The sequence below is a fragment of a genome, unplaced genomic scaffold (assembly GCF_019419815.1).
Source record: "Pyrus x bretschneideri cultivar Hongxiangsu unplaced genomic scaffold, Pyrus_bretschneideri_v1 Contig12, whole genome shotgun sequence".
NCBI lineage: Eukaryota > Viridiplantae > Streptophyta > Magnoliopsida > Rosales > Rosaceae > Pyrus > Pyrus x bretschneideri.
Window position 1 is genome coordinate 2,209,461 of NW_025999413.1, and position 17,239 is coordinate 2,226,699.

General features: G+C 38.0%; 2 protein-coding genes, 1 long non-coding RNA gene and 1 pseudogene across 3 annotated transcripts; 2 read left to right on the forward strand and 2 right to left on the reverse strand.

Annotated features, from left to right (window-relative positions):
• Positions 1–818: 818 nt before the first annotated feature.
• LOC125474200 lies at positions 819–3,992 on the reverse strand (annotated as a pseudogene).
• LOC125474344 (ABC transporter B family member 15-like) lies at positions 3,842–12,300 on the reverse strand. The gene is given in 10 exon segments (XM_048577899.1): positions 3,842–4,699; positions 5,416–5,695; positions 6,371–6,841; positions 7,402–8,289; positions 8,897–9,443; positions 10,148–10,307; positions 10,310–10,604; positions 11,486–11,664; positions 11,761–11,818; positions 11,944–12,300. Coding segments are annotated over 10 exon segments (3,855 nt in total). The 3' UTR covers positions 3,842–4,079.
• Positions 12,301–14,735: 2,435 nt separating this feature from the next.
• Positions 14,736–15,637, forward strand: LOC103928502 (MAR-binding filament-like protein 1). Its single transcript, XM_009337549.2, has 5 exons — positions 14,736–14,844; positions 15,036–15,205; positions 15,291–15,353; positions 15,446–15,465; positions 15,574–15,637. The coding sequence occupies exons 1-5, from the start codon at positions 14,772–14,774 to the stop codon at positions 15,635–15,637; spliced, it is 390 nt and encodes a 129-aa protein (XP_009335824.2). The 5' UTR covers positions 14,736–14,771.
• Positions 15,638–15,950: 313 nt separating this feature from the next.
• On the forward strand, positions 15,951–17,065 carry LOC125474345. The gene is made up of 3 exons (XR_007255887.1): positions 15,951–16,009; positions 16,214–16,350; positions 16,450–17,065. It is a non-coding gene; the product is annotated as an uncharacterized LOC125474345 (long non-coding RNA).
• Positions 17,066–17,239: the final 174 nt, after the last annotated feature.

The following is a 17,239-nucleotide window of genomic DNA, read 5'->3' on the forward strand; positions in this document are numbered from 1 at the left end:
TACCTAACACACCAAAAAAGAAGCATTTATTTGGCTTGTAGGCAACTTTACTTGTACGCCAAACACTTGACAAAGTCATTCACCTCTTCTTTAGACAGTGCATGCATCGATTTTGTCTCCCGCTTTCTTTGGAAATAAACTTTCTTCGTTCTTTGTGAGCTTTAATTTCACCGGGCCTTTCATCAACTTCGCCACTGTATGTGAAAGCTTCAATTTCACCATGGATATTCCATGCAATTGCATATATAAACTAATCGGATTGTTGTAATGAATAAACACACTTAATTCTCTCATATGGAAGGGAGGGACAGGGTGGGGTGGGTTAGAGTGGTTTAAGTTTCCGTAATGGGTAATTCATTTTTTTCTTCGAATAAACGATTGTATCTATACTAAGGGGGTAGAGGAGAGGGCTAAACCTTACAATTGGCTCGCCATAATAATGTGGTTCAACTTCGCCTGAAGCACAATTTTTCATTTGTTCTTTCAACAAACCTTTGAATATATATAGGCTTATTTATTCCAATACCAATCGAGGCCTAGAAGATGTACTTTGTATGAACTTTTCAATACCCTTTTTTCATTCCTCGAAACATGTATACGAGCATGGAGAACTTCAAAGATGGAAAAATATGAGCCAAACTGGCTCTTTAATATTCTAGTGAATGATGTCAACATTCGATTTGTATATTTAATGAAATTTCTTTTTGTTTCGAAAAATAAAGAAAAACACTCCTATTAGTAATGAAAAGTAAAGTGACAAGTTTATTAGAGCACACTTTATTGTAATTTCTCTTGCTTTTTCTACAATTTCTCCTATAGTTACATAACAATTTATTCCTTTTTATACATGTTTATTATGATTGGCCTGCACTACAACAATTTAATCACAACTTGTGATCAATACACCAATCCAATATTGCACAAACTCATGGTTTTCTTTTGTTGAAAGCACACAAAACTCATGTAACCACACCAACTAATAAGCTTTTTGGTAGCTAGTCAGCTAGGCTTCCGCAGTCTTGGGGATGTTGACCAAGCAGTAATAAGACCCTGCGGGCCCCTTGGCCAGCAGAGAAGAATGGGACCCCTTCAGCATTGCACTTCTGTATGGTACTCAATATGTGCGCCGCCACCACGCTAGTCCTCCCCACCCTCAGTCTCTCGAGCGCCTCTTGCACCACCTTCTCTGATTGGCAGTCGAGCGCGCTGGTAGCCTCATCCAACAGCAATACCGTTGGATTTCTTAGTACTGCTCGGGCTTTTGCTATCCGTTGCTTTTGTCCCCCGGATAGCTGCACTCCTTTGTCCCCTCACGACGTGTTGTATCCGTCCCTTAACCCGCTGATGAAATCGTGAGCGTTGGCCGCCTTTGCCGCCTCCACGATCTCCATCTCGTCGACCTTATCGTCGGAAGATCCGTATGCAAGGTTGTCTTTTATGGTTCCGGCAAATAGCGTTGGCTCCTGGCTGACCAATGCAATCTGTCTCCTCAATGACCTAAGGTTGTATGATCTCAAATCTCGACCGTCCATTTCCAGTAAACCTTTGATTGGATCGTAGAATCTCTCGATTAATCCAATGATGGTCGATTTACCTGTAGGAAGTTTTGTTTAAGTCACAAAACATTTAATGGAAATTAAAAAAAAAAAATTTCTTGTTTAACATACCTTATATCTATAATATTATCAAGGACATGGGTGTATTAAAAATAAATATTAAAGAGAGGGAAAAGACATGAAAGCGAAAATATAATGAGTTGAAGAGGAAAACTAAATAGAAAAAGGTAAATTTAATTGCCAACCTTCGATCTAAAACTAAACATAAAAAGGTAATTTAATTGATTCCTAATAAACAAAATAATTTTTGGCATAAGATAAAGTACTTACCTGATCCACTTTGACCCACCAACGCCGTAGATTTTTCTGCTTCAATTTTGAATGAGAAGTCTTGGAAGATTATCACATTCGGCCTAGTTGGGTATGCAAAATAAACATGACAAAATTGGATCATGCTCCTTATCTTTTCCACTTGGGAGTTCTCAGGAACTTGGGGCTCAATTTTTGTGGCCCTGTCCAGAATACTAAATATCGAACCGATTTCATACAAACCAATGGCAAGGTCCAACGTCATACTTCCAGCATCGGCAATGGTTCGACCGGTCGTCACCTGAAAGAGGAAATTAGGTCTTTAGAATTGTAAATAAACCATCATATTTTTGTTCAAAAATGCCGCCTACTAGTACCGTTTAGTATTATAATCTAGTGGTATTAACATTTACTAAAATGAGGATGGTATGAAACACTGCCCTTGATGCGACGTGGCCGTTAGAGACGAGCATGCCACCCCACAAAAAGCTCATGCCCCAGTTGAGGTCGATGATGCTATGGGCAAACCCTAACCCAATGCTTGTGTACCATGATCGATTGATGTTCTCTCTACGCGGGCCCACTCGTGTCTTTTCCAGCATCTTGAGAATTCTGTTTTGGGCGGAGAAAGCAGTGATGGTCCAGTGATTGGCAACTGCTTCGGCCGCAAGCTTGGAGCTTTCCTCTTGGGCTTCCACGGCTCTGGTGGAGGTCGTTTTGAGCAGGACTCGCTTTGCATAAAAGCTCGCAATCACTAGTGGTTGTACGGCTATTATGACGATTGCAAGCTTCCATGCGATTATTAGACCCAATGTCCATGCTAGGGCTACGCTTGTGAATATCGCAATCACTAAAGATCTCACCTGCCAATCATCAAAGCATGATCATTTTTTCATAAAATTGTCAAAAATATTTATGAAACAGTTTACTATGTTATGTTATTACCTACCATTTCAGCGTCTTTTTGGAGCAATATTAGAAAATATGAAAAATAACAATATAATTTCAATGCTAATAATCATAAAGAAATTCACAACATCAATTATATATAAGATTAATATAAACAACTAGAGAGAAAGTTAGAATAACTGACAAACTTGGAGATTGAGGCTTGCATAAATGCAATGTCCTAAAGATAGAATTTCGCCCCTACTCTTGTGCTTGTAGTTCGGTAGGCGTCCATCTCCCAAGATTCAACAATCTATAATCCGAAGGCAAAGCACTTCAATCTTCGGACTCTGACGAACTTTATATATTCCATACTCTCAAGACACGACTCGAAATTTGACTCACGAAACATGAGAGAAACAAAGTGGGGAAACCCTATTTCTCAAGAGTAAAAATTAACTCTAATTTTTTCTATCTTTAATACCAATCGTTTCATGGGTTTAAATAGAATCCAATTTCTACTTATTAAAGAGATGTAACTTTTCATCTATAAGTATACATCACTTATCAAGGAATACACCTAAACAACATAACCTTTCCAAGAAATTGGTTAACAATATTTTTTATTCAATTATTAAAATTATATATTACAATATATAATTTCCAACACGTCTTTGGTCAGCCTAGAGCAAACGGCACCAGTAGAATTGTGATCCTCCTCAAACCATCTGACTTCAAAAGTGAGTATCTTGGAAAGCAACCTCCCTCTAATCCGATTAGTCAAGCACTCCCCCACGTACGCAAAATTGTAATGCTCGACGGTATTAATCTCCATTGTAAAATCGGACAGTCCAAAAAAAATTAACACAAAGGTTCTTATTCTCTTTAACCTCGTCATAATCCGTCACAAAAAACACAGACAACATGCCCCCCTGGATGAATCCAAACACCGGTTGAATTGCTCCGAACAAAACCGCACTCAAACACCCCAAAACCTATATTTAATGAAATTTTCTATTGTTTGAAAAAATTAAGAAACTAGTAATGAAGACTAAAGTGATAAGTTTTTAAGAACAAACTTTATTGTAATTTCTCTTGTTTTCTCTACAATTTATTTATTTATAATAAAAAAACAATTGATTTCTTTTTATATACATTTAGTATAATTAACCTGCACTACAACAATTTATTAGTCTCAAATTTTGATAAGTGTACCAATCCAAGATTGCACAAACTCATGGTTTTTTTTTTTTTTTTTTTTTTTTGTTGAAAGCACACAAAACTCAAGTAACCACACCAACTAATAAGCTTTTGGCAGCTAGTCAGCTATGGTTCCGTCGTCGGGAGGTTGACCAAGCAGTGATAAGCCCCCGCGGGCCCCTTAGCCAGCAGAGAAGAGTGGGACCCCTTCTCCACCACCTTCCCCTTTTCCAGCACAACTATGACTTCGCACTTCTGTACGGTACTCAATCTGTGCGCCACCACGACGCTAGTCCTCCCCGCCCTCAGCCTCTCGAGCGCCTCCTGCACCACCTTCTCTGATTGGCTGTCGAGCGCGCTGGTGGCCTCGTCCAATAGCAACACCGCTGGATTTCTTAGTACTGCCCGGGCTATTGCTATCCGTTGCTTTTGTCCCCCTGATAGCTGCACTCCTTTGTCCCCGCACGACGTGTCGTATCCGTCCTTTAACCCGCTGATGAAATCATGAGCGTTGGCTGCTTTGGCCGCCTCCACGATCTCCGCCTCGTCGACGTTATTGTTGGACGATCCATATGCAATGTTGTCTTTTATGGTTCCGGCGAATAACATTGGCTCTTGGCTTACCAATGCAATATGTTTCCTCAATGATCTAAGGTTGTATGACCTTAAATCTCGACCGTCCATTTCCAATACACCTTTGATTGGATCGTAGAATCTCTCGATTAATCCAATGATGGTCGATTTACCTGCAGGAAGTTTTGCTTGGGTCACAAAACTTTTAAATTTGAAAATGGAACAAATATATTCCTCTTTTGACATACCTTATATCTATAATATTATTAGGCCTAATTGGATTAATAGTTTTCGTGGTAATATGGTAGTTGGAAGATAAGTGCTGTGGTGAAAAAAATAGGATTTAAGCCTGTGGTAAAGTCTGTTATGATTTATGCCTAAGATTGAAAATCTCGTAAATTTTCTGTTAATTATTAGCATGTGAGCTGCACATATTAGGATAAAACAGAACTCTCCATACACATATTACGCTAAAACGGACATCTCTGTTAATTGTTAACACGTGGGGCTGGCTCACATGCTAGTAACTAACAGAAAGTTGACTGAAAATTTTAATTTTGGGCATAAATCCTAACAGACTTTACCACAAGAACTTAAATCCTAGTTTTTTTTTTTACAACATGAACTATCTTCCAATTACCTTATCTCTACGAAAATTATTATTCCAATTAAGCCATATTAATAATGAGGGGTGCACTAAAAAGAAATATTAAAGAGAGTAGAAAGACATAAACGCAAAACAGAGCGATCAGTTGAAGAGGAAAACTAAATAGGAAAAAAAAAGTAATTTAATTGTTAACTTTCATCTAAAACTAAACATAAAAAAAAGGTAATTTAATTGATTCCAAATATTAAAAATATTTTTTGGCATAAGATAAAGTACTTATACCTGATCCACTTTGACCCACCAAGGCCGTAGATTTTTCTGCTTCAATTTTGAACGAGAAGTCTTGCAAGATCATCACACTCGGCCTAGTTGGGTATGCAAAATAAACATGACAAAATTGGATCATGCCCCTTATCTTTTCCACTTGGGAGTTCTCAGGAACTTGGGGCTCAATTTTTGTCGTCCGGTCCAGAACACTGAAAATCGAACCGATTGCGTACAAACCAATGGCAAGGTCCGACGTCATACTTCCAGCATCGGCAATAGTTCGGCCAGTTGTTACCTAAATAGGATAAGAGGTTTTGGTCACAACTCCTCAGAATTGTAAAGAAATCATCATATTTTAATTTGTTTGAAAGTGTTTTTAAAATGACTGAAAGCGTTAGAAAATGTTTTTGAATTTCAAATGTACTTAAAATGTTTCATGCAAGAAACACCAGTTAAAATGTTTTCAAAAACATTTTCACAAAAAACACTTTTAATTCTTTTTAAGCACTTCACACGAGCCCGTTGTTAGTATATGTCGCAAGTAAACCGTTTATTATACTTTTCAAAAACTTAACATTTTCCCCTTTAAAAAGAAAACAAAGGTGACACACATTTTGTAATGTCTTAGCCTACTACTAATACTATAACTTCTTTACTGCAAAATTATTATTCAATATGATGCGAAACAAAACTTTCATTATTACTACAAATGATGAAAGAATTACCATTTAACTTTAATCTAAGCTAATGAAAAAAAAAAAAAAATTAATTGCTGCCTACTAGTGTTATTCAGTATTATGATCTAGTGTTTCTCTACCATTGTAAGTGAGTGATTTTATGTTAAAATCTCGTAAGTGATTAGTACACAACTAATTATCTTTCAAACCACTTAGTGTAAATATATTATTGTACGAAAAATTAAGGCCTGCTACTTATACTATTTTTTGACCCAAAAGAAATTAGCACTTACCAAAATGGCGATGGTTTGAAACGCTGCTCTTGATGTGATGTGGCCGTTAGAGATGAGCATGCCACCCCACAGAAAGCTCAAGCCCCAATTGAGGAGGGTGATGCTCTGCGCAAACCCTAGCCCAATGCCTGCGTACCATGACCATTTGATGTTCTCTCTACGTGGGCCCACTCGCGTCTTTTGCAACATCTTGAGAATTTTGTTTTGGGCGGAGAAGGCTGTGATGGTGCGGTGGTTGGCGACTGCTTCGGCCGCAAGCTTGGAGCTTTCCTCTTGGGCTTCGACGGCTTTGGTGGAGGTCGTTTTGAGTAGCACTCGCTTTGCATAAAAGCTCGCAATCACTATTGGTTGTACGGCTATTATGACGATTGCAAGCTTCCACGCGATTATTAGACCCATTGCCCATGCTATGGCTACGCCTGCGAATGTTTGTACAAGAAAGCCCACTCTGTCACCCACTAAAGATCCCACCTGCCAATTGCCAAACTATGGTTATTCTACAGATTAATCTTTCTACAGAACTAACACATTTTTTTATTTCTATTTTTTTTAGCGAAGAACGAATTGTGGATAGGTTGTTGATAATGTGTTATTACCAGTATCACCAACAAAACCTAGCAATATATTACCAATGCATTTTCAACTTATAGATATCATAGTTAAAAGCAAATAACCAACGGATAAAATTTCTGATAGATTGGGGTAATGAAAGTATTCTTTTGTATGCAAAGATTGGTGATACGCAGTTTATATTCTATTGATATTTTGCTAATATCAACAGAACATAGATAATGTATGTGCATTATTATATAAAATTGAGCTAAAGGGAAAGAATGGTAATTTTCGCATTCTAATTTCGGGTTGCATTATATTTTTTAGTCTCTTAATTTTCTTTAGAATTATTCATTTATAGAGCTAAAAACAAGATGAGAAGCGTAAAAAGAGACACGACGGAAAAAAATGATCATTTTTTAAGAAAAGTTGTTAATAAATATTTGTCGAACAATATAGTATGTTACGTTATTACGTACCATTTCAGCATCTTTGGCCAGTCTAGAGCAAATGGCACCACTAGAATTTTGATCCTCCTCAAACCATCCGACTTCAAAAGTGAGTATCCTGGAAAGCAACCTCCCTTTAATCCGATTAGTCAAGCACTCCCCCACGTATGCAAAATTGTAATGCTCGACGATATTAATCCCCATTGTAAAAACGGACAGTCCAAAAAATATTAACGCAAGGGTTCTTATTCTCTCTTTAACCTCGTCATAATCCGTCGCGAAAAACAGAGACACCGTGGCGCCTTGGATGAATCCGTACACCGGTTGGACTGCTCCGAACAGAACCGCACTCAAACACCCCAAAACTGCTTGCTTCCACTCTGGCTGACAAATCGGCAGCAATCTCCAAAACGACGAAGTGTGTTTGGACTGGTTAGTCGTGCTGTTTGGACATTCTCGGGCACTACTAGTACTGTCAAATGCAGCGACCCTGGGACTCGAGTCCGGTTGATCAGCCAATAATAAAAGACTAGTACTAGTACTGTTGCAGTGAAGGGACATACTTGCGGTGCATTCTTCTGGATTTTTTATCGTTTGTTGGAGACGGACAAATGAGGAGTAGAGGCTGTTTTGGCTTTGAACCAGCTCTTCGTGTGAGCCAATTTCTATGACATTACCGGTTTGCATGACTGCAATAATGTCAGCGTTTCGGATTGTGGACAAGCGGTGCGCGATGACTATGGTTGTTCTGCCCACAGCTGCCTTGTGGAGGGCCTCTTGGACGAGCCTTTCGGATTCCAAGTCCAATGCGCTGGTGGCTTCGTCGAGAAGGAGGATTCTGGGTTTCTTTATTACTGCTCTTGCAATGGCTATTCTCTGCTTCTGTCCGCCTGAGAGTTGCATGCCTCTCTCACCAACCTGCAGTTCATATCTTTTGAATTTTTACCAATTTACTATAACGTGATTGTAAGTCTTTATGAGTATATAACTAGTGTAAATAGTTGTTTTAGGGGTAAATTATGTCGATTATACATCAATGTCACTCATTCAGGAAAAACTTTGATAAGTAATGTCCTTTGTAGTTATATTTTTATCAATTGCAGTCCAAATTAAACTTTCAGTCTAAATTCCAGGAGCAAATATATCATTTTGAGCCTAATTCAAGAATCTGACAGGCTTCAATGCCTTAAAAACTATTTTTAATCACCCTCGAACGTGCGAAAACTAAACAAATTTGGATACATGGTTCGGTTTGGATTGATAAGAAACATACATATGAAGTATGGTCAAGAGTTTTTCCATCACAAGAGTAACATCTACATATCACACGGTGTTTTGTGTGTGCAGTTGGACGTGGGGAAGAGTGGAAGAGTGGAAGACCAAATTGCAGCGACTAGGGTGTTTTGTGTGTGTAGTAAGACGGTCACGATGATCCAGTTGTGCAGACCCCAAATTTCTCTCCCTCAAATGAGTGATTTGTGCAATTTCACGTTGTTTTAATTTCTAGTAGGGAATGTTAATTTACCTGAGTATCGTATCCTTGAGGCAGTTGACATATGAAATCATGGGCATTGCTAGCTTTGGCAGCCTCAATCACTTCCTCTATTCCACCATCCTCCTCCTCCTTCCCAAAAAGTACGTTCTCCTTAATGCTGGTTGAGAAAAGAGAAGGCTCTTGGCTCACTACTGCCATTTGTGACCTAAGCCACTTGAGCCGCAACTCATTAATGGCAATTCCATCCAGAACAACCTCTCCCTCAAGTGGGTCATATAATCTTTGCAGCAAAGATATCACTGTGGATTTTCCCGAGCCACTCGAACCTACCAAGGCAACAGTCTTTCCTGCTGGTATGGTGAGGCAAAATTTGTTGAGGATGATGCTATCTGGCCTTGATGGATAGGCAAATTTGACACCCTTAAACTCTACTTCTCCTGAAATATTTTCTAAAACTTTGCCTCCCATGTTGTCTGAATCGATGTTGGGGACTAGTTTTATGGCCTCCATTATTCTCTCACCAGCTGAGCATGCTTCAGCAATGTACTTCAGGTTGGATAGTGCAGCTCCCATTGCTCTGTTCACCAAAAACAAATTAGTATGTACAAAAAACCGGTTAGAATTTATTCTCTACATCATAATTTTGTTGTGTGGGAAGAGGAGGGTGGGTGGGGGGTTTGGGAAACAGGTATGCTCAATGTGAATACTGAAAAATTATCGCTGTACGTTAAATCACCTGATAGGTCATTTGTAGTTGTTCTTACTTAATACATGTTCCTACTTCGAAAAATTCGTTACATAACATAAAATAGTTCTGTTGATTCTAAAAATTACACAGACTTCTTGACGTGTAGGTGGAAATAACTAGAAGCTAACTACGTCCTTTGGTGGCTTGTGGTGAAATGCGTTGTTGACTTCTGAATTGAGCGACTTCAACCGAGGAAGAAACAATTTTGGCCTGACTTCTATAACCTGAAGATAAGGTTATACATCATTGTGAAGTTTGAAAATGGTTCCGCTGTTTGTCTGTTGAGCTCTAAAAATGATACCTCACTTCGCCGAGAAGGCTAATGAAGTGACCTCTTTAGGCGAAAGAATTAAATACTCTTTGTCGACTAAGACTTGAGATAATTAGTAAGCCACAGACTTGGGAGAGTCCCCGTCTATTCAGTTGGCCGAGACTCCTAAACCAAACTGATTCTACAACTCTGGCCCTGTCTATTAGTAAGCCACATGAAATGATTCATATTATCATCATAAATTGAGGAGAAATTTGCTTACAATCCGCCGTTGACGATCGAGAAGCCGACTGCGAAAACGGTCCCACCTAAGGCACCGTGGTAAATAACCATTCTGCTACCGGAGTAGGACATGACAGCCCAAATGGAGAAAGCAATGCCGGAGCTGCCAATAGCAAAGCCTTTAACCAAACCTTCTTTAACCCCAGCTTTGTCGTCCCGTGCAGAGCTGTACAAAATTGTGCTATAGTCTTGTTCTCTCCAACGAATGCATAAACAGTTCTAATGGAAGATACTGCCTGCTCGGCTATTGTCCCGGCCTTAATCTTCTCTTCTCTTCTCTTCCTCGTTAATCCGGTTAAAGTTCTTCCGCAAATCCAACCTGGGACAACCAGAAGCAATGCGAAAGGGAGTCCCACCATAGCCAGTTCCCACAGCAGTACAAATGCCACCATGTAACCCGCGATGAATGTTGACACTTTGCTTAAAAAATCTGGCACCTGGTCATTCATATTTTAGAAATTGGACTTTGGACTCTACCAATTTCATATACTGTGTGCGTGCGTGTGTAATTCTCTAGACAGGACGTAAACTTGAATTTGTAATTGTATTGGTTGGTCCAATTAATTTCAATTCAACAAATACAAAGCCTTTAATTTTTTACATCAAAGATTCGAAACTATATTTATCTAATAATATTAGTTGATCATATTCTCTGTTTCTTGCCTATGTACAATTTTTAACCTTTGCTTGCAGACTATTATTTTGGTTAATTTTTCATTTCCCTCTATTATATCATTCAATGAAGAAGAGAAAAAGATTTCTTGTATCCAAATTAGCACAAAAAAACTTCAAATTCTCTCATGTCTAATGTTGTTACAAAAATGTTCTCTTGCTCACCATGAGATATGAAATGCATGATCACTCACTATTGAATTTGATATCAAGAATGAAGAATAAATGGATATGCTTTTAATGTTTTATTTTCAAGTCTTGATATAGTTGTCCACATATAAAGAAGAATAAATGCATGGTCACTCACCTTTGAATTTGATACCTAGGTGCACCAAACAACGACAATTTAATACTAAGGAGACTAAATTTTTTAGAACTAAAGGACATGGAATGTTAATGATTTATTTATTACTTAAGTGTTGATAAATGTGCTTATTTATATTAGTGACGCATCATTTAATTAACAAATTTTATCTCCAAATTTGATCTCCTTAGCATTACTCTATATATGAACGATTTCATTTATAGATAGTTGTCCATATATATTATGTCCATTTTAGTATGAAGTGTGACCATGCTAACATGAATTTCTGACTTTGTGATTGTATATAATTAGAATTTAGAAAATAGATTTGTAGGATCAAACCTTTTCACCAAGCACATCTTGGATGACCTGAATGTCGTTTGAGATGCTTGTGATGACCTCGGATGTGCTTGTTACATGCAAATCAAAGTAACCTACATCTTGCCTTAACACTGCTTTCAAATACCTACTTCTCATTCTTGCAGTTTGTCTCTCCCCTGTTCTTGTCCAACAATAACCCTCTAAAACAATCACAATTACACAAAAAATTATTCAAAATAAAACAAAAACCATAAGACTCGTTTGACGCTTAACATTGGATCGCTCGGATTGATTACCTAAGAAACAAGCAACCCACGACGCCAAAGCTAAGTAAACGAAAGCGAGTATTCCGTCCTGCATGAGGCCATTGAGATCAGAAACCAACGTTACAAACTTGATATTGGAATTTCAGTACTGGTTTTTCAGTGTTTGTGTTTATGCATGTGTGAGGAGAGAGAGAGAGAGAGAGAGAGAGAGACCTTATTGATATAACGGTGCAAAATATGTGCGTCGAAATCTGAGGCTCCATGTTTGTCCGCTCTCCCCATAAGGTTAAACAACCTGCTAGCGAGAACGGCAAGCAACCGCGAGGTCAATCCATCAAAAATGGCTCCGAGCAACCCTAGAGTCATCAACAACATGTCCACTCCATCTGCATGCGCGAAAATGGAGCGTATCGACCCGTTTTTCTTCTTCTTCTTTTCTCCATTACTACTCTTCTCTACACTACTCATTTTTTTCTGAGTCTCTCTCGGAGATGATGACAAGCAGTAGTAATTAGTAACGCAAAAATAAACCTGCTGGCCTGCTTGTTTATAATGGCCACTGGATAGCATCCGTCTCCTGCTTTATTGGTAGTTGGCTTATAGTGCACACTGACAAATAATCCAACAATTTATAAAGTGATTTGGATAGAAAAGTCTGGAAATTATTTGTTCAAGTTGGTGGAACATAGTACTTAATGCATGTAGTGTCACATTTTGTTGTTATTCAGACGGAAGAAAATTGGAATTGAGTCCAAATTAGTCTTATGGAGTCTCGATCCAACAAAAGAGATTATAAAAGACAATATGTCGGTCTCATATTCAATTCAATTTAATACGAAATATGTATTGTTCATTGCTTTTTTTAAGTGGAATTTAAAACATTTTATTTTTTTCATGTGAGGAGTGACATTGAGAATAATAAGATGTGAATTTGCAAAATTTAGCATATTCGAATCCACATTTACAAAGGCAAATGTTATTCTATGGTTCTAGTGTGTGTGTGTGTGTGTATAAAGCAAAGTTTATACAAAAGTTAACGTATCTACAAGGACTCAACTCAGGGATTAAAAATTTCCATTGGATTATTGTTAAAAGTATAATTTGGTATCTTATAGTGGGAGACGAACTAAAAAAGTTTCAAGACATACAAGACACTCAGTTTAGCATCATTGTGCGCCACCAATTAATCTATCTTTTAATAATGCATCTCGAATAAGTTAATAACATTAACTCCATGTTTACTTCAATGGAATATGATTCTCTCCCTTCAATTTTTTTTCCTCTCTAATCCTCTTATTAAATAGTCAAGATTAAACACGTGAACATGTTGTGTTAACTCCAACTTAGATTCCTGTTTGTATCACTTCCTTAGCTAGGATTGGATTAGCTAGGATTATAATACCATGTTTGATGTGCTGAAGGACTAATTTAAATGAGACTATAAGTGACTTCTGTGGATTACGGATAGGTGGTCTAATTTAGTCTACGCGGAAGGGTGTTGAAAACAAGACTATAATATTTTTTTTTTTCAACAGTCGTTATTATCTACACTAAGGGGAGGAGGTAGGCTCAGCCTCACAATGAGCCAACAATAATGTAGTTCAAATTCGCATTTGGCGAGAATCGAACCTAAGTTTTTAGTACTACGGTCTAGTGATATTCCTCTTCACTTGTAAGTGAGAGGTTTTAAGTTCGATTTTCGTTAAAGGCGAGTTTTAACCACATTATTGTTAACTCATTGTGAGATTATTCCCACGCCTCCTCTTAGTAGATAATAGTCGTTTATTAAAATAAATAAACAAATAAACGAGATACTCCTAATTTGTAGCAATCCATATGGATTCCTAAAGAATAGGACTTCCACTACTTGTTTACAAATAACTAAACATCAATAATTAATAAATCAACGGTATGCTCGACAGACATCTCTCACACTTTATGTGAAGACTAATTGCTTCACTAACCATGAGCACGAATTTCGATTGGATAAACGTGGTTGAGTTGACAGCCGACTAAATAGACGAGGTTTTCTAAAGTAACCATGAAAATGACCGATTGGATGGAAAGGCATTTTCCTAAGTCTTTGGTTGCCTATTTATCTTAAGTCTCAGCCGGTAAAGAGTCTTCGATTTTTTCGCTGAAAGATGTTTCTTTATCAGCTTTTTTGTGAAGAGTGAGTCTATGTTTAGTCACTCTCAAGTCATCTTTAGAGTTCGGTACGCAAACGTTCGAACCACTTTTACAATAAAGACAATCATCTTCTTTGAGTATTTTTGTTCATACAGCTTGATATCGATTCGACAAGCCTACATTCTCACCAATTGAATCTAGGCTACCGAACCTGGTGCAAATGATTCATAAACTTCATAGCGATTTGTATAACATTATCTTCAAGTTATAAAACCCAAGGTGAAGAGTATTCCTTATTCGTCTGATGTCGCTCAATTCAAAATTTAGCAGCGCATTTCACCATATTCACGTTATTCATTCAGCCGATATGGGCAACGAATTGGCACACGCTCGCATCAATATTCAAGCCACCGAAAAAACGCATTTAACTCCTAATTATTTCGGCTTGGAGGCCCCATGAGCTTTGGTATTTTTAGGACCAAGAAAGCTATAATGAAAATAATTTTCCTCCCCATCTATATTCAATTTCACTTGCCAAAAATTTCTTTATTAACTCAATCTTAATATAGAAAATATTTTGTGAGAAATTCAAACACAAGGGTAGTTTAGCAAACAATATTAATAACTTGAGCGACAACTTCGAAGCACAAAACTTCAGATACACGAGCAAATACCACCTTTGTTGAAAATTGAATACGACCTTCTTTTTCCAAGTGTTGGTAGTGGGCCTTTTTGGGCCTCACCCATCAAAAATTAAAAAGGGAAGTGGGCCTAGTCTTGGGCTTAAAAAAACAAATATGAATTTATGATCTCGCATATAAGTGAGACCATCCGCGGTCGCGTGTGATGGTCTGAGACTGGTTGAGCACTATATATTTGCAGAAGAAGCGCGAAAAAGAAGCACACAAGTCATGGCGGGAAGCGACGCTCGGAAGCAGCTTCTGAACTTAATTCACGATTTCGCATCCGAAAAGTCGCACGGAGGTACAGTCCTTACCTGCACACCTTTTCCCGTTCTGCATTCGCCACTCTGTTTGGTTCCTGAGAAAATGTGGAGGAAAGGGAAAATTTGAAAAATCAATTTTCACCTGGAAACGAACAAATAGAGTTCCGATTTCTTTGATTTTCAAAATTCAGCTAAAGGACTTTGCATGTGCATGATTTGAGAAATGCAGAGCGAAGAGTGGTAAGTCTGAGGAAGCGAATCGAAGAGCTCGGTTCCGAGCTGGAAATTGCAAATGCGGAGCTCGAAGAAGCCAAGCGCACCAAGGAAACCGCCGAGCAAGAGGTCAAAGGCTACGAAGTCGAATTGGCGATGAACGAAGCAACGGTTCAAACGCTGGAGGTTTGTTTGTTATTTTTGCGCATTGTTTGGATTGAGTGATTTTGTTCTTAATTTGATTAGGTTCCGATCGGATTTTCAAATTCAGTTGAGGATTTCTCATACGCAAGACGAGATTTCCGCCGTCGGATCTGAAGTAGAAGCTCTTAAGGTATTGAAGTTTCAGTTTCTTGTAATTTTCTCAGCTATAATCTTTGATTACTTATCCTAATTTTACATTGTTTTTGTTGGATCTTGCAAAAGAACAAAGAAGCTGCTTCGAGGTATGAAATTTTCATCTCAATTGTTTTTACTTCTATTTTTCACATCTGTTTTTCTTTTCGAAATATTCCAATTGCTTACCTTCCTATTTTCCATAATTGTTTACGCAGGGACGAGTTTATAAGCGAAATGTTTGAGATTAACGCTAAGATAAGGTTAGCCTCATTTCAATAGCAAAATATTGTACTTGTATGCTCCATTTAATGCATATCTTAAAGGAGAAGAGAAGACATTTTCGTATTCTTGACAGGCATATTACCGAATTTTGCTTTGATCAATACTGACATTTTATACAACTTGATCGACCGCGACCAAGCTGCAGTTTGTAACAAGTTCACAGATAATTTGGAATACTCGACATATTTATGTGCCCCGTTTAAAGTCTACTTTCACGTGATTGATGCGAGTCATATTTCAAAAGCGATTAGTGCCTTCCTGGCAGTTACTAAATTACTACTGTACTTGTTAACATCTGTGAATGTAGAAAGTTCCAAGAGTCAATTGCTGGCCATATTCATGAGGAAGAGTACTGTGGAAGTGCAGAAGGTGATGGCCTACGTACGTTTTGCCATTAACCTGTAGAATTGATCTCTTGACATAATTCAATTTGTTGAATCTTCTATTTGTTATGGACCAAACTCGTCCGTCTCTCTTTTAATCTTCAAAATTAATATTTCTCATAAGAGGAACAAAATGATTCCTAATGTAGTGTGGGTAGCAACTAAAATAAAATTGCAATTTTTGTTTCAGAAGAAGATCCCAAGCTAGGAGAGGAGGAGGTTACTGAAGGTGATTTAAGAGAACTTGAGGATATGCTTGCTGGTGTGGTGTCTCAGACAGCCAAAGCGGAAGAAGAATACAAAGCTGAACAGAACACTCAAAAGCAGGTGAAGAAATCGGTCTTGGAAACATTACGAATGGGTCTTTACGGTTTGCTAGAAGCTTAGCTTAAGTAATTGGATTGTATGGCACTTCTGCCTCTGCAGGTCCAGCAGGCGCTGAGTGATTGTGAAAGGAAGGTGTTCTTGATGGAGGAGACGTTCAAGGCAACGAAAGAAGTGCATGATTTGACAAGATATCCTTTTCAAGAATGCATTGGTTACTGAAATTATTCAATGCTTAAGCAAAAAATATATTTTTCCTCCGGACCATCGAGAAAATTTGAATGCAAAGAAAACTAGGCATCCGATATGGCAATTATTTATTGATCATAGGTGAATGATTTTAAAGCAGTCCCAATGCTTATAAATGATTATGAGAATAGTCAAATGCACTTCGTAGGCCGTTTGAATGTTTCATCGTTTGAAAACTGCCATAATTGAATGAAACCCTATCCACAAGGGCTATTTGTACAAGCTTCTTGGACAGCTTTCTTCCGAAGTGAATGCCTGTTTTAGTCATGAAGTCTAGAATTTAATTTGCTATGCTGGATTTTAAGGTCTAGTATGTCATAAATACCATATTTGTGAGCATGACCTACATAAGTTTTGCCTTTGACGGGAAACAAGCAGAGTTCAGAATTGGAACAGATCTGTGCTACCATTGGTGAGACGTTGCAGAGCAGATGCGTGTGTCCCAGTTGTCATTTTGACAACGTGGACGTCCTGGGTGGATTAATTCAGTCAAGTGAGGCAAATTAATTTTTTGTAAGTAATCTACTTCACATAACTACACTTTATATGTTCGTTGTACCTAACATGTAATGTACTGCAAATGAGAAATTGTAGAATCTATATGCAATTTAGCAATGACCACAGTTTGCCTCTGAGTTTTTTA